A 27,793-nucleotide genomic window follows, 5' to 3' on the forward strand; every position below is an offset into this window, starting at 1 on the left:
AATAGCATTCCCCAAGCAACACCCTCTGGGATCAACCATCCAAGTAGGACTGGAACCACCCCAAAGCAGTGTCACCCACCCCTAGTTCGGAGAATCGGTCCAGAGGGATACCATGGCTGATGGTATCGAAAGCCGCTGAGAGGTCGAGGAGAATTAACAGGGACATGTTTTCCTTCTCTCTCGACGTAGGTCATCATACAGGGCGACCAAAGCAGTTTCTGTGCCGAAACCCCGGTTGAAATGGATCCAGAAAATCAGTTTCTTCCAAAAGCGCTTGGATCTGGCCTCGACCACTCGCTCCAGATCCTTGCCCATGAAAGGGAGATTAGCAACTGGCCGGTAGTTTGTTAGGTTTTCTGAATCCAGCGAAGGTTTCTTAAGGAGTGGTTTTACCACTGCCTCCTTCAAACAGGCAGGGACCCCCTCCTCTCCTAAAGAGGCATTGATTGCCTCCCTGGCCAAGCCAACGGTTGCCTCCCGGCTGTTTTTTAATCAGCCAAGAGGGGCAAGGGTCTAGAGCAGGCATCCCCAAACTCGGCCTCCAGATGTTTTGGGACTACAACTCCCATCATCCCTAGCTAACAGGATGTGATGGCCTGGGATTCCGATTCTGAGAGTGAACCGGAGGAATCCCAGCCGGCACAGGAGTCCCCGCCTCCAGGGCCGGCTGAACTGGGGCAAGGCCTAGATTCTGAGGAGCCTGCACCTGTGCCAGATCCTCAGGAGCAGGCACCAGGTGAAACCATTCTGGCCCCAGAGGTGCTTGAGGACTCAGTGGCTACAGGTGAGCCTCCCCCAGGGCCCAGTAACCCTTCAGCCTCTCCTGAACTGCAGAGGCTTAGGGCAGAGAGGCGAAGGGAACTGGTTTCTCCCAGGAGGAGTGCTCGCCTTAAGGCCAGGAGAGGCGGGGCTCCTGGGGGCCGGGACCGCCCCTGGCCTTAGAGAAGATAAAGGCCAGTCAACCCGGTCCCAGGTTGCGGGAGCAACGTCGTTATTGAAGAGCTGTTTCGGCCAGCATCCAGTCCTGTTCCTCCAGTGTTTCTGTTTCCCGCCCGGCTTCCTGCTTCTGATCTTCGAGTGTTCCTGTCTCCGCCCGGCTCCCTGTTTCGGACCTCGCCTCGCACCTTGTGGACTATTACCAGGCTAGTGACTCAGGACTGAACTTTGACTACGATATAACCTTCCCCCCGGGACCAGCACACAGGACCAGTGGTCAGGGATGATGGGAATTGTAGTCCCAAAAAGCATCTGGAGGGCCGAGTTTGGGGGTGCCTTGTCTAGAGTGCAAGTGGTCGCCCTGACTGATCCGAGCACCTTGTCCACATCCTCCAGCCTTACCAACTGAAACTCATCCAACACAACAGGACTAGACTGTGCTCTGGACACCCATGAGATTCATCTTCTGTAACAGAAGTGTCAGGGCCTTAGTAGATGCAAGCAAATTTATTCTCAAATTGCTTTGTAAACAAGTCACAGCGAGCTACCATTGGTTCTATCATCTCCTTTGGGCCAGCCTGTAAAAGGCCATGTACAACCCGAAAAAATCCTCCATTGGGGATTCAATGGAGGCAGCAAAGTATGCCTTCTTTGCTGCCTTCACTGCCACTAGGTAAAGAGAAAGGGCCCCCTGACCATTAGATCCAGTCGTGACCGACTCTGGGGTTGCGGCGCTCATCTCACTTTATTGGCCGAGGGAGCCAGCATGCAGCTTCCGGGTCATGTGGCCAGCATGACTAAGCCACTTCTGGCGAACCAGAGCAGCGCACGGAAACGCCGTTTACCTTCCTGCCGGAGCGGTACCTATTTATCTACTTGCACTTTGCCGTGCTTTCGAACTGCTGGGTTGGCAGGAGCTGGGACCAAGCAACGGCAGCTCACCCTGTTGCGAGGATTCAAACCGCCGACCTGATCGGCAAGTCCTAGGCTCTGTGGTTTAACCCACAGCGCCACCCGCGTCACTGCCACTAGATGGGCTCAATAATGAGCCCTTACAAGTGTTTGCTTGAATTCATTCAGATCTTTCCTCCACTGAAGATGGCGACAGGCCAGTCAGCCAGCTCCAGAGCTCCACAGATTTTAATTGAGATTTAATTGATTTTAACTCGTTTTAAACCAAATATTTTATTAACTATCAACTGTTCAACTGTCAACCTGGAAGCTGGAGAGCAGAAGAATGTGGAGCTGTGAGATAAGCAATAATTAACAAACTTGGAGCTTATCTGTTCTGTCAGCATGCCGTTTATCAAGTGGAAGCCCGGAAGCTGGCTGAATAGGACACTGTAACTATTGAGATTTTAACCTTAGGCTTTTGAACCTAACCTGTCATCCAGAGGCAAGAAAAGAATCAGGAATAGTCCCAGTAATGATACTGGGGCCTCATAAATCCAGTAAAGAGGAGAAACAGATGAGAATGGACTCCTACCTCCCCACCATAAGGACAACGCCAAACGTGAGTAATGGAATAACAGCTGCAAGATCCCCTCCACTTGCGTTCAAGCCGTTTCCCGGCTTGTTTTCTCACTCTAAGCTATGGAGTATACCAGGGGGCCAATTGGACTCCACAAAGTGGGAGAAGGCACTCATGGGCGATTGTGTCTATAGCCCCAGCCATTCAGGTGTTCCGGAGGCTGGCCAGGGTTTCAACAGGAACACCAGTCATATCAGCCAGAACCACACCCCCCAGAGCCATTTGGAATCCCACTAGATCCATCAGCCTCTGAGGGTGGACCTTCCTAATTGGTCCCACGCCTCTGCGGAGGGGAAAGGTTGCTGACGCGGGTGGCGCTGTGGGTAAATTCTCAGCGCCTAGGACTTGCCGATCGCATGGTTGGCGGTTCGAATCCCCGCGGCGGGGTGTGCTCCCGTCGTTCAGTCCCAGCACCTGCCAACCTAGCAGTTCGAAAGCACCCCCGGGTGCAAGTAGATAAATAGGGACCGCTTACCAGCGGAAAGGTAAACAGCGTTCCGTGTGCTACGCTGGCTCGCCAGATGCAGCTTGTCACGCTGGCCACGTGACCCGGAAGTGTCTGCGGACAGCGCTGGCTCCTGGCCTCCAGAGTGAGATGAGCGCACAACCCTAGAGTCTGTCAAGACTGGCCCAAACGGGCAGGGGTACCTTTACTTTTTACCTTTAAATCTCAACAGGACCATGACAAGGGACTGATGTCAATGTTCCCCACCTTCAGATCACCCTCTTCCTGCCCAGTCCAGAGGTCCAGAGTGTGGCCTGCGTGTGCTTTGGGCCGGTGACATTGTTAACGGGAAAATCCGAGGGCTCCCTTGGACAAAAACAAAGACACCAACCAGGATAACTTGGAGCAAAACAGCAGCCTGTAGGCTTGGCCTTTATTGAATACTGTCGCGACAGGACTCCCACCCACAACAAGATGAAGCAAAATGGAAGCCCAGAACAAAAGAAGACCCCAACTTTTATTAGTTACTAATCCCCCAAACTACACCCCTAAGACTATGTCACAACTACATCACAAAAAGGAGGGGTTGAGGGAGGAGTTGTGGTGGTAACCTGAGTGTCCTGTCACCTGGCTGGTTCCTCCTTTCCCCCCTCCCCATGAGTGCTTTCCAGGTGACAAAGAGGAGCTTGCAGTTTCCTGCCCCCAGAGGGAAGAGCTGATCATTGTCCTTTGTTCCAGTCCGTGCTGAATCCACTCCCATATGCAAGTTCTTTGTGATCTTGATGGTCTTCTGTCTAAGACCATCAGGGTTGGCATAGCAACTGGGCAGGGCTCCTGTGTATGTGCTGGTATGCTCAAGGGATTATGGCTGGCCTGTATCAAACCTTCCCCATTTTGTAGTCCTTCCTTCATGGAGTAAAAAAAAGTGGAACAGTGCATATCCGATGTATGGTTGATTTTCTATGAATTTATAACAGAAGCGTAGTGTATGTAGTGTGTGAGGTGTGTGTGAAGTTTGTACAAACTGAATAATTGGGGGGGTGGGTTTCAAGAGGCTGTCTAGAGGCTTCAAGATACTTTTCAAGATGCTGTCTAGAGGCTTACAGTGGTACCTCGCAAGACGAATGCCTCGCAAGACGAAAAACGCGCAAGACGAAACGTCTTGCGAGTTCTTGCGAGTTTGTTTCCTTTTTCTTAAAGCCGCTAAGCCGTTAATAGCCGCTAAGCCGCTAAGCCGTTAATAGCCGCTAAGCCGCTAAGCCGCTAATAGCCGCTAAGCTGCTAAGCCGCTAATAGCCGTGCTTCGCAAGACGAAAAAACCGCAAGACGAAGAGACTCGCGGAACAGATTAATTTCGTCTTGTGAGGCACCACTGTAGTCTCCTCTAAATTATGAGGCCCTGGGCTGCGGACCACTCAGCCCATATGAAAATCTGACACTGTCTACTCCTTTTACCAACAAAAGTTGCTGTGACCATTGTGCGCACTCTGAAATGTGTGTTATTTCCTGAGGGCAAATCCACACTTACAGGATGACTGAACGATAAAAGGTGGGGCTGCTTACTGAAAGAGATTTATTGAGCCCAATCAGACGTGAGAAACATTTTAACTGAGCTGTTTAAGCAGATATTTATCTACCAGCCTGCCTTCTGGTTTATATTATCCTTTTGCTTAGTTTTGTTTACACAACAATGCCGACGCAGCTTATTTAGATACGTGTATGCTGAATATATTACAACACTGTTCTTATATCCTTTTTATTACCTTTGCTTTCGCTTCAGGTGTTTCTCGTGCTTCTTGTTCCTCATCCTGATGCGTTTTGATGCCTACCTTGGCAGCAGCTGTTCGGGGCACACCTGAGGAAGCAGCAGACTCCAGATGAACCCGGGCGACAAACGGTTCGGGTCTCGACTCTGTCTTTCTGTAACATGTCCTTCAATTTACGGCTTCGGAAGCAGAAATTAGCGCTGACCATCTGCGTGGTTTTCTTTGTTAGTCTTACTCTTTCACTGCTACAGAGGGCAACCAGGTGAGTTATCTGGGTTCTTTGGGAAAGTGGGCTGGGAACAGCATAGTTTTGAGTGCTTTTTTGAAATGTCAAACAGTATCAGAGATAGCCAGGCCACCTGAGACATCCACTGAGGAAAGCACCCCCATATACTGTATTTTTCGCTCTATAAGACGCGCCAGACCACAAGACGCACCTAGTTTTTGGAGGAGGAAAACAAGAAAAAATTCTGAATCTCAGAAGCCAGAACAGCAAGAGGAATCGCTGCGCAGTGAAAGCAGCAATCCCTCTTGCTGTTCTGGCTTCTGGGATAGCTGCGCAGCTTGCATTCGCTCCATAAGACACACACACATTTCCCCTTATTTTTTAGGAGGGAAAAAGTGAGTCTTACAGAGCAAAAAATACAGTACACACACACACACACACACACACACACACACACACACGTTGTAGAGTGTTATAAGAAAACAAACTGCTTTTTTCCCTTATGGGGTACCCAAGAGCCCGTATAGAGTCCTTATGTAGGTTCCCTATCAGTAGGAGAACACAACAGAGGCCAACCAGAGAATATTGAGAAGTAAAGCAGCTAGTAAGCCTGATCTTTATTAAGCTGTTGCAACAGGGTGCTCACCGCCCCCTCATGCAGGAGGGAGGAGGAACCCAGAACATTGGTGTGCAAGCTGTTATATAGACTTTTGAAATTGCCACCCTCTAGTTCAAGGCCACCCCGCAATCTTACATCACTGAAAGGGTGGTCTACAGCAGAAAACCTGTCTGCCAGGATACCTGTTAATGGTCACTGGTTGCTTTTACCTGGGCATCCCAGTCATTCTTTTGTGATAGTAAATACTTAGTTCCTAAATCTCTTACGCATATTGATAGTGTGCTCAGTTTAACAGATACTTGCCAGACTGTATTTATAGGGAGGTGTAAGCCCCTACAGTCCAAAGACAATTGGAAAGCTTTTCCCATTTCCTTCCTCCTTGCAGAGAAATATTTGAGGTCAATTTTGGGAGGGTCAAAATGGCTTCAGGATTGTTCTCCTGTACTATTTCAGACACGTGGTTTATATACTTATGTATGTGTTTGCCTTATACATTTATGAACATTTATTTTATATCTTAGACCTTATAATTCTTATAACAAGAGGAAAACCTGTAGAAAATCAGCTCTGAGAGCCTTCTTAAAAAACTTGAGTTGTTTTAACAAGGGGAAGTGCAAATGGGCTTCAGCAGAGTCTGTAGCAATGACGACGAGCTCTGAAATTAATCCCAGCGCTGTGTGTGGTTCTTTCCCCCCACAGAGAGAAAACTACGTTAGGACAATTATCAAAGTGCCGGGAATTGAATCGGTTATTTGAAGTAAGGGAATTCTCTCAGAGGTGAGTTTTTCTGGTTGGACTGGCAGGCCTCACTGTTGGGCAGAGAGAGGCAGCTGATTTGGGGTGTCATGTAAAGGCGGCAAATTTTTAATTGTGTCTGGCGCGCCAACTTGAGGCGTGCCAACTCGAGGGGGTCAAAGGTGTCAGTTTGCATTTCTTAGTACAGAAAGTATCGATCAGATGCGTAGAGATCTTTCCTATTCTGCTTTCCTATTCTGGAAGCTTCTCTGTGTGAAAGAAACAAGTAGAAGGTTCATGATGTTTGAGTTATTCCTTCAGAGAAACTGGCTTAAACTGGTTCTCTTATCTCTTCTGTCAAGGTCATGCTGACTATAATAGAAAGGCCAAAAGGAGCCTGGGTTTCACTTTCTCTTTCTACCTCTTTTCCTTCTGGTGTGGTGTTCTGTACATAGTATGCTTAGCGTTAAGGTTTAGACTTATTGTAAGTCAAGTCTGCAGTTAATTCTGCTGCAACTGGGTTTCTTATGGACAGTGTCAGTCCTGAATGTATTGGATTTGTGACCATTATGCTCATTTGCCTTCAGTAGCAGTAAAGCTTAGGGACGCGGGTGGCGCTGTGGGTAAAACCTCAGCGCCTAGGACTTGCCGATCGCATGGTCGGCAGTTTGAATCCCCACGGTGGGGTGCGCTCCCGTCGTTCGGTCCGAGCGCCTGCCAACCTAGCAGTTCGAAAGCACCCCCGGCTGCAAGTAGATAAATAGGGACCGCTTACCAGCGGGAAGGTAAACGGCGTTCCGTGTGCTGCGCTGGCTCGCCAGATGCAGCTTGTCACGCTGGCCACGTGACCCGGAAGTGTCTGCGGACAGCACTGGCTCCCGGTCTATAGAGTGAGATGAGCGCACAACCCTAGAGTCTGTCAAGACTGGCCCGTATGGGCAGGGGTACCTTTACTTTTACCTAGCAGTAAAGCTCCTGGATGAAATACAATTGCCTCTGGTCTATTTTGGGGGGGAATCCTGCAACGTGTTTAAGTTTTTACTCTGCTAACTATACGTCGGAGTTCCGCTCTGGACCATTTTGAGTAGAATTCCACGACAAAAAGCATCTTGGCCCCCCTCTATATTTGCTTGAGATGTCACACTCCGGGCCTCCACAATCTTGGGGCACCTCTGCGTTGTGCGATCTGTTATTGCCAAATTTCTTTACTTCCCTGAAGAAGCATGACTTCCCGCCCCCGGGGCCTCTTGTGGAGGAAGCAAACAAAGAAAAAGGGCCTCAGAAGATGATCTCGGGGTCCAGTTAGGTTCATATGGAAAAAGGGATGAACTCTGAAACTAGTTGTTGATATCTCTGTCTCTTTTGCTGGCAGTGCTCAATTCAGCAAGACAGCCAGCGATGAGAAGCGGGTTCGTGTTGTCAAAACGTGGAAACTTCCTCAAAAAGATAAGGGCATTCTGGAGCATGTTCTACTCACTCAGGAGTGCCCTTGGGAACCCAATCCTGCAGCAATGGCCCAATACAGGTAAAGCCATCCACTCACCTGTTCGGAGAGACACCTGGAAAAACAGACAGCAATGGTTGTATATGCCGTTGTTAGACCCTCCAGCCAGAAGCCTGGCTGCTGCATTCTGCATTAGCAGCAGCTCCCAGACCAACCCCACATAGCCCCACATGGAGTATGTTACAGTAAGCTAGTCTCAAAGGTTACCGGTGTTCTAGAGAGAGGTTTGGGAGAGAGATCCTTACTCTCTCGTAGCAGAGTTAGGCACAATGGTGATTGCTCCAAGCACATTCAAACTTGGTTAGATTTTTTCACCTGCCCCCCATACACCTTTGAACAAGCATTCTGCACGAAAATACTTAGGCTAGAATAAATCACATAGTTTACTCACAGCATTTCTAGAAGCTACATTAAACAAGTCTCCTATCTGCTGGCGGTAAAAGAAAGATGAAAAAGGTTCCGAAAGACTTTAAAAGAAAAGTACTTTGTTTCCGCACAAAAAGTCTCGTGCAATCTTTGGGTTAGCAAAGATGCAGGCTGTAAAATCTCCCTTTCGGAGAGATTCAATTCACTTGGGTTGTTGTTGTTGTTTGCTATTGGGGGCCTTAGCCACAGGGCTCCTTCTTTGCTTGTTCCAGAAAGCATGAAGAGAAAAGGGAAGAATGGGAGGGAAGAAACAAAAGGCTGCAGGGAGCCTGCTAAGCTCTACCCCCACTGGCTACCTGAGCTCAGGTTAATTCCTTCATGCACGGAAGTGGAAGTCAGTAACTGTATATTACAACAAGTGCCTAGACTACTGTAGACAAGCTATCTTCCTGTCTAAGAATGGACAAAGCTGGTAACAACAACAACAACAACAGCAACAAATATTTTATTATTTATACCCCACCCATCTGGCTGGGTTTCCCCAGCCACTCTGGGCAGCTCCCAACAGGAGGAGGAGGAGGAGGAAGCAATAAAACATCAAACATTAAAAACCTCCCTAAACAGGGCTGCCTTCAGATGTCTTCTAAAAGTCAGATAGTTTCTTTGGCATCTGATAGAAGGTCGTTCCACAGGGCGGGCACCACTACCGAGAAGCCCTCTGCCTGCTTTCCTGTAACCTCACTTCTCACACTGAGGGAACCGCCAGAAGGCCCTTGGAGCTGGACCTCAGTGTCTGGGCAGAACAATGGGGGTGGAGATGCTCCTTCAGCTATACTGGGCCAAGGCCATTTAGGGCTTTAAAGGTCAACACCAGCACTTGGAATTGTGCTTGGAAATGTACTGGGAGCCAATGTAGGTCTTTCAAGACCGGTGTTATGTGGTCTCGGTGGCCTCTCCCAGTCGCCAGTCTAGCCACCACATTCTAGATTAGTTGCAGTTTCCAGGTCACCTTCAAAGGTAGCCCCACGTAGACTGCATTGCAGTAGTCCAAGTGGGAGATAACCAGAGCATGCACAACTCTGGCAAGACAGTCCGCAGGCAGGTAGGGTGTCAGCTGGCATACCAGATGGAGCTGGTAGTCAGCTGCCTTGGACACAGAATTGACCTGCGCCTCCATGGACAGCTGGTAAAAGTGGCACACCTAGTTGCTGAGGTCACTTAACATAAAACCATCAGAAGAGATCAGGCCAAAGACTCATCTAATCCAGGTCCCTGTTCTCAGAGTGGCCAACCCAATGCCTGTGGGAAGCCTGCAAACAGAATCCTCTTGTGATTCTCAGTAACTAGTGTTCAGAGGCAGAGGACTCCAGGGATGGAGCCAGACTACAGATCTTCAGAAGGAAGGCAACACCATCCTGAGCACGCACAGAGTCCATAAATGATCTCCCCTTGATGAGGCTTAGAGTGACTTCATCTCTTTGTATGGGGCAACCCCCTGCCCCACCTGCCACAAAGGCCTTAGGGGGAGCATAAGTTGTTTCCTTCGCAGCGTCACCCTAATCCACCTCTCCTCCCATTTGCAGGGCAGAACTGGGCCAGTGTTGCAACGCTTCCTTCTCAATAGTCTTGACCAAGGAAAACACGCCGTTGGGATCAAGCATCACCTTTGACGGAATGAAAGGGAAGGCGTTTCCGGCGAGCGCTAAGCTGGTGGACTTGCTGCCGGAGGTTTGTGGGGGGGGGTATTTGGGGTGGGGGGAAAGAGCCACAACCCAGAGCACATGCCGGTACAGAAGGTTCAATCCTTGGCCTTTCTCGTTTAAACTGGGCAGAGGAACCATTGGCTCACAGGCCTCCCCTTGCGGTCCATACCAACCTGCCCTATATACCTGATGAGCCCTGTTTTTGTGGGATCATTTCTGGTTAATACATCCTGGGGATGTGTGAAGGATTCTTGCAGTGATGCACTCAACCACCTGCTCATTAGACCCCAGCCAGATAGGTGGGGTATAAAGAAAATATAATAATAATTGAGGCTGCATTTTAATGTTGTGTTTTTAATCTTGTTTTTTAAGTTGTCTTTCAATCAACTTGCTTTTATTATTGGTTGTTAGCTGCCCTGAGCCTGGTCTTGGCTGGGGAGGGTGGGGTATAAATAAAATTTATTATTATTATTATTATTATTATTATTATTAATCCTTTTCCATCCTGACTTATTAAAGCTAGCCAGGGTGGGGTGACTAAAGGGGTCAAAGGTGTGGTCAACACATCCTTGCATGAGGGAATGGCACCCGTCACCCAGTCGGATGCACGGTGTACAAATAATAAAACTATTATTATTATTATTATTATTATTATTATTATTATTATTATTAAGGCCATGGTGAATCTGTTACTCAAAAAGCCCATCGTAGACCCAATGGAGGGTAACACCCATGAACCAGTTGTCAGTATCCGTTTCTTGGCAAAGGTGGTTGTGGACCTGGTATCCCGGGAAGATTGGGGTTGCCTAGACAAATTTGTCCAACTTCCGGGAGTGAGTCACGTGACCTGTGCCTCACTCTCACCCTGAAAAAGTCTTTTTTTGTGTGTGGGGGTGGTGGCGTTTGCACCCAAAATGGCTGCTGCAATCTTGCGTGAAAAAACGGGCTGTCCATTTTCCCCCCGGGGGCACTTGGCAGGTATGCTACAATCTGGGTTTAGACCTGGTTTTGGAACGGAGCCTTTAGTGTCCTCAACCTAGTCCTGTGGAACTCTCTGCCACGAGAGATTCACCAAGTGAATTATATGTCAACTTTTAAATGCCTGCTGGAAACTTTTCTGTTCTGCTAGGCGTATGCAGGAAATTCAGAGCGCATCCACCCATAATGGTTTATGGAGGTTTACTTTTAGTTTTTAACTTTTTATGACATTAGTGTTTGGCTTTATGCTTTTATATTGTTGTAAAATGCTGTGATATATTTTTATGACACAGCGTCCTATCAATATTTTTATGCATGAAAATGATTTCCCACTCCTGAGTTAAAGGGTAACAGAATCCTGGTGATCTAAGCCAATATTTCTTTTGTATGTATTTATTAAGATTATTTCTCTCCTGCACTCCCAAAAATCTAGAGGTCACCCTTCCCAGACTCCCAGTATAGGCACTGTGCTGTTGTGGGCAATGGTGGGATTCTACGAAACAGCAGCTGTGGTCAGGAGATTGACCGGGCAGATCTAGTAATCAGGTAACTTATTTCTTCTTCCTTTTCGAGGGAAACTGGTGGCACTGCAAACAGGTGAGAATCACAAATAATATGGGGTCCTTTTACAGTGTTCACTCCCAGGCGGACTTGGTTTTTTTGTTTTGTTTTACTCAGAAGTAAGTAACATTCTGCAAAAGCCCTACTTCTCCTTGCAACTAGCTTTTCAACTGGCAGTTTCCAATTATTTTAAAAGAGCATTTGGGCCAATTGGTAAAATTCATACTTTGCATACAGAATGTCCCAGGTTCAGCCCCTGCAATTTTCAGTTTTAAAGCATAGCTGTCAACCGTCCCTTATTTGGCGGGAAAATCCCTTATCCCAGCGCCGTGTCCTGCTGCTGTCCCTTATCGATGATGTCCCTTAAATTTCCCGGGTTTCAAAGGAAGCAGCTCCTCTCCCTCCCTCCCTGCCAGCGAGGGAGGAGGGAGGCTCCAACTGTGTTGCTTGGCTGCGTTGCTCACCCAATAAGGTGTCTAAGAACAACTGGGGGGTGGAGCTTGCATGCCTTGTGCCGATCAAATCGGTCACATTGCCTGGGGACTCGCCTTTGCTCAGCGCTTCCCAGCGGAGAGGTGACGGTGGTTTCCCTTGCTGCATCCCCTTTGCTGGGTTGCTGCGCTGTGGGAACCACCGCTTGAGGCTTTGTTTGGCTGCTGGCTGGGCTTTCTGCCTTTGGCTTGGAGGGGCTCAGAAGTGGAACATACCTGTGCTTGGAAAATCCCTTATTTTGGCTGCTGATCCTTTATTTTCGAGGCTGCTGGTCCCTTATTTTCAAATCTGTAACTTGACAGCTATGTTTCAAAGGCAATGGGAAAGATCCGCCCATGCCTGAGATTATGAAAAGCTGCTTCCAGTCAGAGTAGACATTACTGAGCTATATAGACAGGTGGTTGGCTCTGGTTTAAGGGGGCTCCCTATGTTTCTAATATTGGAAGCAGCCTAATGCTGAGCCCATGTATGTAGCCCAGTGTCATCAACATTGACCGGCAGCGCACCTCCAAGGTCTTGGGCAGAATTCTGCTCCTTGAATCTTCTTGTTCCTGTTCATTGGGCTCTTTGCATTCCTAAATTCAACATTTATTAGTTAGTCCTGTCTCTTGCAGGAGCTGAACCTTTCATTAGTGGCTTCTTCTTTCCCGCCAGAGAAATTGCTCATTTAAATACACTTAAAAAGTAGACAAAAAGGTACCCCTGCCCGTACGGGCCAGTCTTGCCAGACTCTAGGGTTGTGCGCTCATCTCACTCTATAGGCCGGGAGCCAGCGCTGTCCGCAGACACTTCCGGGTCACGTGGCCAGCGTGACAAGCTGCATCTGGCGAGCCAGCGCAGCACACGGAAACGCCGTTTACCTTCCCGCTAGTAAGCGGTCCCTATTTATCTACTTGCACCCGGGGGTGCTTTCGAAAAAGTAGACAACAAAGGAGCAATTGGCTGCAAAGAGGAAAGCACCGAATCAGAGAGAGAGAGAGAGAGAGAGAGAGAGAGAGAGAGAGAGAGAAACGTACCTCATAGAACAGAACTGCCAGTTTAGCAGCTGATTTAGGAATGCTGCAGTCAGTGAACAGGAAGCAACTAAATACAAAGGTAGAAGCTCCATTAAAAGAGGGAAGCTGTTAAAGAAACGGTAGATTGGGAAAGCATCAATACTACTGTGTGAGTCCACACTGGACGGCCTGACACTGCTGTTGGGTTTTAAGAAAAGGGGGAAAAGATATATAATGAAATGAAAAGGATGTTTAAAATAAGGTTTGTAAAGAAAACCAGAAGCTTTTCTCTTGGGAATTATAGGGACAGAACTGCCTAAAATGTATAGAAACTTATTCATGTATGCAACTACAGCGGCAAGAATGTGACTTGCCCAAAAATGGAAAGAAGAAGAAGCCCCAGCAAAGGAAGAATGGATACAAAAACTTACGAAATATGCAGAAATGGTGACATTTACTGGAAGAATAAGAAATCAAGATAACAAACTTTTTATAAAAGAATGGAAATGGTTTATTGAATATTTACAGATAAATTGTAAACAGATAAAAACATTGGCAGGATCATTGTAATAACCTGCAGTTTCATAAGAGTATATATTTAAAGAAGATGAATAAATGAACAAATTGAGTTAATTTGGATATGCAGAATATATTTTTTTAAAAAAACCAGGATCCGCAGAAAGTGGGGGAAGGAAGTCAAGTTTTGAAATGTCAAAATGATTGTAAAATCAGTGAAATGTATAAATTTGAAAGGTATAAATATTTTTTTTTTAAAAAAGGAAAAAAAGAAACCTTCACAAATCAGGCCTGAAAAATAGATGCAGGGATAGCATGCAGGGCCCTGGAATGTGATGTGTTGGCAGTTAAGTTGCCTGGATTCTCCATGAAGCCTGTCTGAATGAGAGTTCCCCAACAGTTGCACGAGAGCTGATTCTGTTTTTCCACTTTCTCCCTCCGATCCAGGTTCAACCTACCTCCCATGAATTTCCCTGAAGACGTGGGAACCAAGTCAGACCTGGTGACTTTAAACCCCAGCATCCTTAATGAAAAGTAAGGGAAAGATCTGAGAATGCGCTGGCTGTGTCATAATTTAAGCCATGGGTAGTCAAACGAAGGCCCGGGGGCCGGATCTGGCCCAATTGCCTTTAAATCCGGCCCGCGGACAGTCCGGGAATCGGCGTGTGTTTTTACATGAGTAGAATGTGTCCTTTTATTTAAAATGCATCTCTGGGTTATTTGTGGGGCATAGGAGTTCATTCCCTGCCCCCAAAATATAGTCTGCCCCCCCCCCCACAAGGACTGAGGGACAGTGGACCGGCCGCCTCCTGAAAAAGTTTGCTGACCCCTGATTTAAGCGGTTGTAGGAAGCAATAACAAAGCTGCACCCAGCGGCCAGTGCCTCCTGCTCTGCATGCAGCAGGTCCTGGGTTCAATCCCTGGTGTCTCCAGGTAGGGCTGGCAGGAGCTCCTCCCTAGAACCCTGGAGAGCCCCTGCCAGTCAGTGCAGGCACTGCTAAGCTAGAGAGGCCAATGGTTTGACTCGGTGCTCCTGTGCATTTAAGATTTGTTGTTAAATACATCATTTATCTCTGTGTAGGTGTATGAAAACAGGGACGCAGGTGGCGCTGTGGGCTAAACCACTGAGCCTCTTGGGCTTGCCGATCAGACGGGGTGAGCTCCTGTTGCTCGGTCCCTGCTCCTGCCAACCTAGCAGTTCGAAAGCACGTTCAAAGTGCAAGTAGATAAATAGGGACCGCTCTGGTGGGAAGGTAAACGGTGTTTCCGTGCGCTGCTCTGGTTCGCCAGAAGCAGCTTAGTCATGCTGGCCACGTGACCCGGAAGCTGTATGCTGGCTCCCTCGGCCAATAAAGCGAGATGAGCACCGCAACCCCAGAGGTCACGACTGGACCTGATGGTCAGGGTTCCCTTTACCTTTTAGGTGTATGAAAACATGTTTTATCCTGTGTAAACATTTCAAATACTTCATGAAACTCAAAGGATAATTATGGCCATGCCCACACACCACACATGAGAAACACACCACTCCCTACAAAGGATCCTGGGAGCTGTAGTTTGCTAAGGGTGCTAGGAATTGTAGTCCCAGCAAAGGAAGAATGGATACAGAAACTTATGGAATATGCAGAAATGGCGAAACTTACTGGAAGAATAAGAAATCAAGATAATAAATCTTTTAGAAAAATATGGAAATGGCTTCTTGCATGTTTACAGATAAACTATAAACAGATAAAAACATTGGCAGGATCATTGTAATAACCTGCAGTTTGATAAGAGTACATATTTAAAGAAGATGAATAAATGAACAAAGTGAGTTAATTTGGATATGTAGAAGACATTAAAAATAAATTCAAGGAATCACAGGAAGAGGGGGGAAGGAAGCCAAGTATTGAAAATGGTTGTACAATTAGTGAAATGTATAAACTTGAAAAGTATGAATGAATGAATGGTGCTGGGAATTGTGCTGTGTGAGAGATAAACTACAGTTAGAGTATTACCGGTATTTGTGGGAGGCTGTATGCTTTAAATGTGCCTTAGGGCAGATCAACCCCGTATGTGCACATCAAGCACACATTTAAAGCCCACGACTTCCCCCAAAGAACCCTGGGAACTGCAGTATCCCTCTTGCACAGCTACAGTTCACAGTTGTTGTTTAGTCGCGTCCGACTCTTCGTGACCCCATGGGCCAGAGCACGCCAGGCACTCCTGTCTTCCACTGCCTCCCGCAGTTTGGTCAAACTCATGCTGGTAGCTTCGAGAACACTGGCCAACCATCTCGTCCTCTGTCATCCCCTTCTTCTTGTGCCCTCCATCTTTCCCAACATCAGGGTCTTCTCCAGGGAGTTTTCTCTTCTCATGATGTGACCAAAGTCTTGGAGCTTCAGGGTCTGTCCTTCCAGTGAGCACTCAGGGCTGATTTCCTTAAGAATGGATAGGTTTGATCTTCTTGCAGTTCACGGTACCCATCACAAATTATCGTTCTCAGGATTCTTTAAATGTCCAATCTATGTTGCAGTCCAGGAGGTACTGATGAGAGCAGTCAGCTTAGAAACTGCAGATAGGATGAAATTTTCTCCTCCAGGCTTAGAAGAACGTGGCTTGATCATTTTGTTCCTTCCCCATCTCCTGCAGATTCCGAAGACTCTCGGACCGCCGGAAGCCTTTTGCCGATTCCCTGCGCCTTTATGGGGACGCTTTCTTCCTCATTCCTGCCTTCTCCTTCGTGGGACACACCGATGTCAGCTACCGTGCCCTGTATACCATGGAGGACTTTGGCTTGGCTCAGAGAGCTCTCTTCCTGAACCCCCATTACCTGGCCCCACTGGGTAGCTACTGGAAGTCGAGGGGCTTAGGGCCCAAACGCCTCTCCTCCGGCTTCATGTTCACCAGTATGGCTCTGGAGTTGTGCGAGCGCATCACTCTCTACGGATTCTGGCCTTTCCAACATGACCTGGAGAACCAGCCCATTCTCCACCATTACTACGACAACAGGCTGCCCAAGCAGGGGGTTCACGAGATGCCAAGCGAGTTTTCCCGATATCTAGACATGTACGCCCAGGGGTTGCTGCGCTTACGGCTTGGCAAGTGTCCGTGAGAAGGGAGCTTCTGTCTGAATGGGCAAGGAGGTGATCGGTTGTCTCCTGAGCCGCGGAAGAACGGGTGGCACAAATGATGGCACAAGGTTGCAATGCTCAGCGGAGCGTTTTGTCGACACAATCGAAGGCCGCTCATTCAAATCGAAAGACCTTTCCCACCCCCCAGATGTCTTAAGGAACACGAGTGAAATTCCTCTAAGAACAGGAGGCTCGTCTGTGTCCCAGTATTGGTAGACTGAGGGATAGAGTGTGGTTAGAGTGTGGCGCTGATAATGCCAAGGTCATAAGTTTGATTCCCCTATGGGACTCCTCCCTGCTTCTGCATTGCTGGGGGTTGTGCTAGATCAGGCACCCCCAGCCTGCGGCCCTCCAGATGTTTTGACCTACAACTCCCATGATCCATAGCGAACCGGACCAGTGGTCAGGGATGATGGGGATTGTAGTCCAAAACATCTGGAGGGCCACAGGTTGGGGATGCCTGTGCTAGATGGTCCTTGAGGTCCCTTCCAACTCTACAATTATACGACAACGTGTGCTTCTTTGTGTTAGTGTTCATGTTGTATTTGTAATCCGCTCTGTTATTTTTTTATTTTTTTAGAGAAATATTTTACTGAAGTAAATCAAATCAATAGAAATAACAGAAAATAATAGACTTTGCAGAACTGGTGAAAAATCAGAAACCAGCAAGATCAAGCATTCCAAAAGGACTGGAGTAAATTTATACGATATCTGAAAGATTATTGTAAGCAATTGACATCACTAGCAGGGTTGTCATAGAATCATAGAATCATAGAGTTGGAATAGACCACAAGGGCCATCGAGTCCAACCCCCTGCCAAGCAGGAAACACCATCAGAGCACACCTGACATATGGTTGTCAGGCCTCTGCTTAAAGACCTCCAAAGAAGGAGACTCCACCACACTCCTTGGCACCAAATTCCACTGTGGAACAGCTCTTACTGTCAGGAAGTTCTTCCTAATGTTTAGGTGGAATCTACTTTCTTGTAGTTTGGATCCATTGCTCCGTGTCCGCTTCTCTGGAGCAGCAGAAAACAACCTTTCTCCCTCCTCTATATGACATCCTTTTATATATTTGAACATGGCTATCATATCTCCTCTTCTCCAGGCTAAACATGCCCAGCTCCCTTAGCCGTTCCTCGGCTAAGACTTGTAATGAGAAATTCTCTACCTTTCTATATTTATTTAAATTTTGAGTTATTTTGTAATGTGTGTAATTAGAATTGGAAAATGTACAAAATGCAGTGATATAAGGGCTAAATTTGAAAGCCATGAGGCAGGAGGGAAGGAAGTTGACAGGCTCTAAAGAGCCAGGGATGCAAAGTGGAGTGTTATCATGCGAATGTATATTATAAAATGGAATGTGTGTGTGTGTGTGTAAACACCTGAAAAAAGAGAGAAATAACAGAAATATAAAAAAGTGGCCAGCCCAGCTCAGAATTGCAGGTCTCTTGACTTTTGAGACACTTGGGAACCCTCCTACCTCTGATTGGTGCAACAGCCTTTTAAAATTGTTGTTTTTGCTGCCCTAAACACACTGAGGGACACAACCCTATTCTGCTTCTTAACGTTTCACTGAATATAAATTCAAAAGGGCTAGTTTTCATGTAGAAACTCGTCTTATAATTGTGATTCTGCCTCACCTCCCAACCCATGCCTGACTTTCATGCTTGCCCTACCCTCGGACAGGAGAAAACAAGGTGGTTTCTTGCCACTGCCTGACGTCCCATTAGCAAACATAAATAATTGCTCCTGCTCAGCACCTGTTCCCTATTAGAAGGTCTAGAATACAGGAACAAAGCCCGATAGCAAACATTTTTTTCCATTAGCAGATTTCATTATTTGCTTAGTGTTTTATACAGTCTTCCATGAGGTCAAGTCAGGTCAGGGTCAGATTTCCAAGCTGTTTTCAACCAAGAGAGACTTCCCTTTGCCAAGACCTTTCATCGAAGGCAGGTGTGGGGGACACCTTTGGCTTGACAGGTGCTGCTGTACTACAACTCCCATCAGCCCCAGCAAGCATGGCTGTTTTTGGACTACAATTCCCATCATCCTTGACCACTTGTCTTGCTAGCGAGGGATGATGGGAGTTGTAGTCCAAAAACAGCTGGAGGCCCAAGGTTGGGGAACACTGGCCTAGGATGAGGGGAGTTGTGGCCCAGGAACATCCGGCAAGCCAAAGGCCACACACCCAATCAGAGGTCCTCAGTGGAGGTGGGCAAATTGGGCACCTCAGTCTGTCCTCACCTCATCCTGTTCTCCATCCTAACACTGAGGTCCAGCTCCAAGGGCCTTCTGGCAGTTCCCTCATTGTGAGAAGGGAGGTTACAAGGAAGCAGGCAGGGGGCCTTCTTGGTAGCGGCGCTCGCCCTGTAGAACGTCCTCCCATCAGATGTGAAGGAAATAAACAACTATCTGACTTTTAGAAGACATCTGAAGGCAGCCCTGTTTAGGGAAGTTTTTAATGGTTGATGTTTTATTGTGTTTTTAATGTTATGTTGGAAGCCACCCAGAGTGGCTGGGGAAACTCAGACAGATGGGCAGGAAATAAATGAATGAATGAATGAATGTTTTATTTTATCAACCCCCCACCCCGTCTTTTCACAACATTGAGATCAGGAAAGGCGGACTTGGGCCAATTTATATCTATTATGCATTTGCTATGTTTATTTATCTATTTCATTCCATTTACGAATTGCACTAATAACTACTTTCTTTTTTAATAAGATGTTTTAATCGAGATTTCCCCATAACACAGTAAAATTGCATCTGCAAAAGTACAAAACAAAGGAGAGAGGAAAGGGACAAGAGAAATAAAGTGAGGAAAGAGAAAGATAAAAGAAAGCGTAAGAAAAGAAATATTAGCAAAAAATACAAAAGTGGAACTTCTGATTTTCCACTTGCCATTTACATAAAATAAGAAAATGTGATTATCTTAAACTTTCGGTCCACTTTGAGGGTCTGCTATCTTCTGCCAATCTTAACACCCGAGTGGGTCCGTCGCGAAGGAGAAGGTCCTTTAGATAGTTGCAAATGTATTTACAGAACATGCTTCATGCTTGATGTCCACAATCCATTCAACTACCGGTAGTTTATCCGCCGTGTTACCTGATACTGAGTGGAAGAGCAACAACAAAGGACCCCCGAAATTGGCCCAATTTCCCCATTTCTTTTAATGCTGCTGTTCTGTATCAGTGGCATAGCAAACACAGCTGCTCCTAGTGTATAAATGCAACCCAGCAGAGAGGCTGTTCCCTGGAAAACCATCCAGCTACCGAGTGGAAGCATCTACCTTAGACCATCAGGTATACGGCATGCGTTTCGGGGTGGGGTGCCATGACCTTTTGTACCTATTTAAAGGACTTGGGACGTGGACTCAGGGATGGAGAATTATAAAGTGTCAAAATTGAGATGTGGGAAAATATGGAAATATCGAGGAGAGACAGGACTGAGATGTGGAGATATGCTTCAGAGATCCAGACCATGAGGAGCTCTGAAAAATTAATAATTATAATTTGGACTATAATTTGGTTTTTTAATTTTAGTGTTTTTTTTTAATTGGAGTATTACGATTGGATATATTAATTGGATGTTTTTTATTGGAAAATCAATAAAAATGATTTTAAAAAAAATAAATATTAAGGACTTGGGACGCAGGCCCACGACACAAAACTGCAGGTGCTAATTTTAATTTGCATGTAATGCGCTAACTTATATACCTTCGGGCAAATTCATACGGTGGGTGACTAGTGGCCACATCCAAGCTTTACATTTAAAGCATTGTGATACAGTCATGGCTGTAGCCCCAAAGCATCCTGGGAATTGTAGTTTATTAAGGGTGCTGAGAGTTGCTAGGAGAACCACCTACCTGCCTACAATTTTCAGAGTTCCCTGGAAAAAGGGATAGATTAAACCACTATGAGAATTGTAACTCTGTGAGATCCTGAAACTGGGATGTCCCTAATATTCTCTGTGAAATGTTGGAGGGTTTGCCAAACAGGTGAAATCCTTCCCCAACATGGAAATGTAATTCTGGGCGAAAGCCTTGGCTCAGAACTGCACCAGATTCTTACCGTAATTATTCTGCAGGGCTGTATTAACAGCTGTGCCCCAGGGCAGAAATTCAGAAGGTGAAGCATTCTTCAGTTGGGTGTGATGTACCGAGAGTGTCAGGCTAGGCTTAAGGAAGACTTGCTTCAAATCCTTTCTGAACCATAAACACCTTGGGCCACTTATCCATACTTTTATTTTCCATCTTAACATCTTAAGTGACCACATAAGGTTGATGTGAAGAAGTGGACAGGTTCCTTGTCCCCAGCTCCTTCAAGGAAGACCAGGGTGGTGGTGGTGGTTGTTTTTAAAAAAATATTGGTTTTCACATTTATCACAAAGAAAAAAGAAAAACATTACAAGATATAGAACAAAGAAAAAAAGACATAAAAAAGAGTTAATACTTCAAATCCCTAATTTCATTACATTAATAACTGACTTCCTCAAATCCCCTCTAACTGAATTTCATTATAACACCTGTTTAACAGTTCTCCAAATTCATATTTCCAATAATATTAACTCCTTTCATTTACTAACCTCTTCTCCTTTATTACTATTCTAATCCTTAATATTTACTAGCACATATTTTTATTCTACCCCTAAGCCTATTAATTTCTTCCAAGAATTTTCTATTTATCTTATATTACTATTCTTATTCTACCCCTAAGCCTAATAAATTTTTTGAAATGAAATAAATAAGCAATGGGTTCCCGCTTATTATCACACAGTTCTTCAAGGCAGATCAGCACAGGCACACTTAAAAACAAAAAGAAAACCATTTACACTAGCACTAGCTCTTATGGTATCATAAGAGGAGGGAAAAGGAGTTTTCTCAGCTGGAGGACCCTGCAGGAAACCTCACCTCAACTTAGGTCACAATCTACACCATACAGACATTTATACCACTTTTACAGTCAACAGCTTCCCCCAAAGAATTCTGGGGACTGCAGTTTGCCCCTCGCAGAGCTACCACTCTCAGCATCCTACTCGGTATTTTGGGGGACGATGTGCTTTAAATGAGAGGGGTTGGGGTTTGTTTAGAAGTAGTTTCTCCTTTTTCAGCACCGTTTGCCTCAGTAGCAGAGCTTCCACGTTTCCGAATCCTCCTCATCAGAGATGGCGGCGCGGCCTGCCCAAGTTCTCTTGCCCATTGCTCTGGTGATGGCAGGGAGCATGGCAGCAGGTAAGGCTATCAGGAAAGGACAAGCAAAGATGGCTGTTTTTCGGGATGTGGGGGGAGGCAAAGCATCCTCTGTTGTGCCCCACTCCTCAGTTGCTAGTCCTTGGTGAGCTAGCCTCATATTATTTATGATAATAATAAAGTAAGAATAATAATGAAATAAGAAGTTTGGTGATGACGAGATACCATATTGCGTACTTTAAAATGAGAGTTAAATCTCTTCTTTATCCTTGTGGGTTAATGGCTGTGGGTTGTATCCTACTAAGTCCGACTTGGAGTCGAGCACCGAAATTCATGCACCTGACAGCCATGCCCACCAGTTTTAATAAAATAATAATAATAATAATAATAATAATAATAATAATAATAATAATAATAATAATTTATTTATACCCTGCCCATCTGGCTGAGTTTCCCCAGCCACTCTGGGCGGCTGCCAATCAAGTGTTAAAAACATTACAGCGTTAAATATTAAAAACTTCCCTGAACAGGGCTGCCTTCAGATGTCTTTTAAAGATAGGATAGCTGCTTATTTCCTTCACATCTGAAGGGAGGGTGTTCCACAGGGTGGGCGCCACTACCGAGAAGGCCCTGTCTGGTTCCCTGTAACCTCACTTCTCGCAATGAGGGAACCGCCAGAAGGCCCTCGGCGCTGGATCTCTGTGTCTGGGCTGAACGATGGGGGTGGAGACGCTCTTTAATGGGTTGTATTCAATTCAATCTGACTCAGAGGAGACTCATAGAAAACCTAAGTTAGTCATGTCTGTTAACTTCAGCGGGTCAACTCTGAGTAGGACTAGTATTGCATGCCATGCTGAATAGGGCGAACAGTAGATACAGCCCAATATGTTACTCTTCTTCTTTCTGCATGCTTTTTAAAAAAATTACTATAACAAAAAAAGGAAATAGATGTTTTCTGCTAAGGTTCTGGAGACTCCATGGAAACAGTTGAGAACAGTGGTGAAGACGACGACAGATCTACGGAGAGGACAGGTCTGTGTGTATCATTTTGCTGTGAGTCAATAAGTTGTTAGGGCCAGAATCAAGGGTTAGCGTGGTCATGCATTTGCCCAGGGTCCATATACAATGGTACCTTGGTTCTCGAATGTAATCCATTCCAGAAGTCCGTTCGACTTCTGAAACGTTCAAAAACCAAGGCACGGCTTCCAATTGGCGCAGGTACTCTGGAAACAATAGCCGACAACCACATCAGACGTTTGGCTTCCGAAAAGCGTTTGAAAACTGGAACGCTTATTTCTGGATTTTTGGTGTTTGGGAGCTGAAATGTTTGAGAACCAAGATTCCACTGTACTCTGGATGAATAAGCTCATCTGATCATCGCCTCACTTTCTTAGTTCCCGTGGAGGGAGACTCACCACCAGAAAGACATCAGCTGTCGAAAGTCTTTTGTCAAGTCTGCCTGCCTGCCATCTATATTTCTATCCATCTCCATCTCTATCTATCTATCTATCTATCTATCTATCTATCTATCTATCTATCTATCTATCATCTATCTATCTATCTATCTATCATCTATCTATCTATCTATCTATCATCTATCATCTATCATCTATCTCTCTCTCTCTCTCTCTATCTATCTATCATCTATCATCTATCGATCTATCATCTATCATCTATCATCTGTCTATAATTGATCATCTATCTATCTATCGATCGATCTATCAATCTATCAATCTATCAATCTATCATCTATCTATAATCTATCTATCGATCTATCGATCTATCATCTATCTATCATCTATCTATCTCTTTTCCACCCTTTTAAAAGATCCCTCAAGGAAGAAATTTGCATAAATTCACCCCCTGAAATGAGTGGTGCTGAGTTAGCCCAATCTAGCTCAGTGCTGTCTGCACTGACTGCCAGCAGCTCTCCAGGGCTTTCAGACAGCGGAAATTCCCATCCCTACCTGGAGATGCTGGGGACTGAACCTGGGACTTTCTGTATGCAAAGCAGATGTTCTGCCCTTGCCCTGTCCTCTCATAGAAAACTGCTTCCTTCCTTTCCAGGACTCGTTTGTCCTTGCACTCAGGGATGCTGTGCCAATGCCTGGTTTCAATACAAAGATGCTTGTTATCGACCAGTCACAGGCGACACTCACGACTGGAGTACAGTTAAGGTACATTTGTGTGTGTGTGTGTGTGTGTGTGTGTGTGTGTGTGTGAGAGAGAGAGAGAGAGAGAGAGAGTGTGACAGAGACAGAGACAGAGACAGAGACAGAGACAGAGACAGACAGAGAATCTTCAAACACTAGTGGATAGATTAAGAGATCCACACATATGTGGCGACACTCATGACTGGAGTACAGTTAAGGTACATTGTGTGTGTGTGTGTGTGTGTGTGTGTGTGTGTGTGTGTAAGAATCTTCAAACACCAGTGGATAGATTAGGAGATCCAAACATATGTGATCCTAACTTTTTGTGGATGGAATATTTTAATCCTGCCTTTTAAAAATGTGGACATGTTTTAGATTTTTCTTTGCTTTGCTTTGTGATTATTTTAATGTTTGCAAGAAAACTAATAAGTTGTTGTTGTTGTTGTTGATAATAATAATAATAATAATAATAATAATAATAATAATAATAATGGATTAACAAATCTGTCAGTTTCACTTTCTATAAGTTTATCATTTTCTCAGGCACAGTCATCCACATTTTTGTATCAATTTGTGTTACTTTTTAAAAATGAATGAAAACTCATGAAAATCCTCATGAAAATTCATCAGCACCGTAGTGCAAATTTCTCCTAATATTTATTTTTTTATTTTATTTGATGAATTTATATACTCCCCTATACACGGAGGTCTCAGGGCGGTTCACAGAACAAAATCAAAATATAAAAACACCTTTTTTGTATGCAATTTTGCCTGAAATACACATTTTTGTTAGGTATTTTCCTGCATCTAATGCATTTTATGTTATTTTTCACCAACAGATGCATTCTTATGCACACTTCTTCCTAATTTGTGGATTTCCCATTATTTCCATTAAACATTACAAACAACAAATATAACCACACAAAGATAATACATATGGACCTTTGTACAGATTATTTAGTTAGAGAAACCACACCACAAGATTAGAAAAACTGTGACTTTTGAAAGTTTTTCATGCTCTGGAAAGAGACTGCAGTCCCACCTATTCTACTCTTCTTATTTCATATCAGGAGAACTGTGAGAGATTCGGTACCCATCTAGCCTCTGTTCATAGCGATGAGGAGCAAAGCTTCATCTTTCACGTGATGGGGCAACGGACGCGTTACTGGATTGGCGCAGAGGGAACTGATGTAAGAACAAGGGAGTGGGCGGGATCCACTGTTAGTATTGCACATAATGGTAAAGGGACCCCTGACCATTAGGTCCAGTCGTGGCCGACTCTGGGGTTGTGGCGCTCATCTTGCTTTATTGGCCGAGGGAGCTTCCGGGTCATGTGGCCAGCATGACTAAGCCGCTTCTGGCGAACCAGAGCAGCGCACGGAAACGCCATTTACCTTCCCGCTGGAGCGGTACCTATTTATCTACTTGCACTTTGACGTGCTTTCGAACTGCTAGGTTGGCAGGAGCAGGGACCAATAAACGGGAGCTCACCGCGTTGCGGGGATTTGAACCACCAACCTTCTGATTGGCAAGTCCTAGGCTCTGTGGTTTAACCCACAGCGCCACCCGTGTCCCACAATGAGTATTGCTCATATCCACAGCTTATTATACCACGGGAAGTGCTGGTGGCAGATTTACCTGTCTCAGCATTTCTGGCCCTCTGAAAGTTATTGAGGGAAGTCCATTTTGACTTTGGTCAACACAGCTGGTGGTGCTGGTAGGTGAAGCATCTTCTGGTGGGCACCCGATTGGGAAAGAGTGAGAAAACGCATCAAAGGTTTTCTTCAGGTCAGTTGTCTACTTGGGGCAGACGAGCGGGGAAATTTCAAAAGCTCTTCAGAAAGGCATATATAGATAACTCCCTGTACAGTGGTACCTCGGGTTATAGACACTTCAGGTTACAGACGCTTCAGGTTACAGATTCCTCTAACCCAGAAATAGTACCTTGGGTTAAGAATTTTGCTTCAGGATGAGAACAGAAATCGCGCGGCGGCAGAGGGAGGCCCCATTAGCTAAAGTGGTATCTCAGGTTAAGAACAGTTTCAGGTTAAGAACGGACCTCCAGAACGAATTAAGTTCTTAACCTGAGGTACCACTGTATATGACATTGATGTTCCCACCTCACTTCTCGTGACTTTAAAGAGTTCAATATTCCATGTGTCTATTCTAGAGTAATTATTACTTTTTAAAAAATATTTATGAATTTCAATTTTATATATCTCAATAATTTTACAATCATTTCAAAACTCGACTTACTTCCCCCTCTTTTGTGGTTCCTTAAATTTGTTTTTTATATTTTCTGCATAGTCCAAATTAACTTCATCATTTATTCATCTCCTTTAAATGTATACGCTTATAAAACTGTAGGTTATTATAATAATCTTGCCAATGTTCTTATCTGTTTACAGTTTATTTGTAAATATTTGATAGACCATTTCCATTCTTTTATAAAAAGTTTGTTATATTGATTTCTTATTTTTCTGGTAAGTTTCACCATCTTTGGTGTCCATTTTGTATCCATTCTTCTTTCGTCGGGACTTCTTTCCATTTTTGGGAAAACAACATTCTTGCCACTGCAGTCGCATATTCTAGAGTAATTCCAACTGAATTCGACGGGACTTACTGCCAGGAAAAGGAGTAAAGGGTTGACGCGTGAGGCTCAATTACCTGGGAGTAAGCTCGATTGAACACGGGTCGGATGCAGGTGGCGCTGTGGGTTAAATCTAGTACCACTAGATAAATAGGTACCACTCCGGTGAGAAGGTAAACGGCATTTCCATGCACTGCTCTGGTTCGCCAGGCTTAGTCGTGCTGGCCACATGACCCGGAAGCTGTACGCTGGCTCCCTTGGCCAATAAAGCGAGATGAGCGCCGCATTCCCAGAGTCGGCCACAACTGGACCTAATGGTCAGGGGTCCCTTTACCTTTACCTTTAAGTTTGATTGAACTGAACGGGTCTTACCTCTGTAGGTATAGGAGTGTTTCATGACTTTCTCAAGCAGTGGCCTCTCCTGGTTCATAATGCTAATTCTTCTTTTCACTGTTTGTTCTGTAGGATCCAGCAGCGCCCTGGAGATGGACCGATAACTCCACGTGGCAGTATGAGAAATTTGGGCAGCCTTTACGATCGAGCAACCCTCCGATACCCATGGCACTGGCAGTCGACAGATCAAAAGATAAAGGTTCGGGGCAGGGGTAGGCATAGCCGGGTGCACACCTTGAGTGCACTCAGCACATATCAGCCAACCAACTTCCACTGTTGCATGGAAATAATGGAAATTGATGGTGGAGAGATAGATTGACCTTTGAAGCAGAACAGGGGTGAGGTTTGCCTCTGTACGATTCTTGTGCTATGTATTTATTGCAGTTCTTTAAACTGCCCCTCAGCACAAGAGTTGCAAGGTGATGAACCACAAATTAAAATGCAACACAGTGCACCACTGAAATGAACCTAGGAAGCTGCCTTAAACTGAGTTTAAGTATGTTTCCGAGCACAATTCCAAGTGTTGGTGCTGACCTTTAAAGCCCTAAATGGCATTGGCCCAGTATACCTGAAGGAGCGTCTCCACCCACATCGTTCAGCCCAGACACTGAGGTCCAGCGCCGAGGGCCTTCTGGCGGTTCCCTCCATGCGAGACCTGAGGTTACAGGGAACCAGGCAAAGGTCTTCTTGGTAGTGGTGCCCATCCTGTGGAACGCCCTCCCATCAGATGTGAAGGAAATCAACAACTATCTGACTTTTAGAAGACATCTGAAGGCAGCCCTGTTTAGGGAAGTTTTTAATGTTTGAAGTTTTGTTCTGTTTTTATTGTTCTGTTGGAAGTCACCCAGAGTGGCTGGGGAAACCCAGCCAGATGGACGGAGTATAAATAATAAAATTATTAGTATTATGAGTGGGGCTCAGCACTGTCTGCACTGACTGGTAGTGACTCTCTAGGGCTCCAGGCGGGAGTGTTTCCCAGCC

The 27,793-nt window shown here is 45.6% G+C and overlaps 2 protein-coding genes across 2 annotated transcripts; both read left to right on the forward strand.

The window, feature by feature from the left end:
- Nucleotides 1-1,906: 1,906 nt before the first annotated feature.
- LOC114583663 (alpha-2,8-sialyltransferase 8F-like) lies at nt 1,907-19,049 on the forward strand. Its single transcript, XM_077916938.1, has 8 exons — nt 1,907-2,449; nt 4,693-4,940; nt 6,223-6,300; nt 7,631-7,783; nt 9,712-9,856; nt 11,243-11,355; nt 13,821-13,907; nt 16,005-19,049. The coding sequence occupies exons 2-8, from the start codon at nt 4,840-4,842 to the stop codon at nt 16,465-16,467; spliced, it is 1,140 nt and encodes a 379-aa protein (XP_077773064.1). The 5' UTR covers nt 1,907-2,449; nt 4,693-4,839; the 3' UTR covers nt 16,468-19,049.
- A 3,250-nt stretch (nt 19,050-22,299) lies between these two features.
- Nucleotides 22,300-27,028, forward strand: LOC114583444 (C-type lectin domain family 4 member A-like). The gene is made up of 4 exons (XM_077918015.1): nt 22,300-22,708; nt 23,744-23,853; nt 24,900-25,019; nt 26,885-27,028. Exons 1-4 carry the CDS (start codon nt 22,654-22,656, stop codon nt 27,026-27,028), a joined length of 429 nt encoding a protein of 142 aa, XP_077774141.1. The 5' UTR covers nt 22,300-22,653.
- Nucleotides 27,029-27,793: the final 765 nt, after the last annotated feature.

The sequence above is a fragment of the Podarcis muralis genome, chromosome 13 (assembly GCF_964188315.1).
Source record: "Podarcis muralis chromosome 13, rPodMur119.hap1.1, whole genome shotgun sequence".
Classification (NCBI taxonomy): domain Eukaryota; kingdom Metazoa; phylum Chordata; class Lepidosauria; order Squamata; family Lacertidae; genus Podarcis; species Podarcis muralis.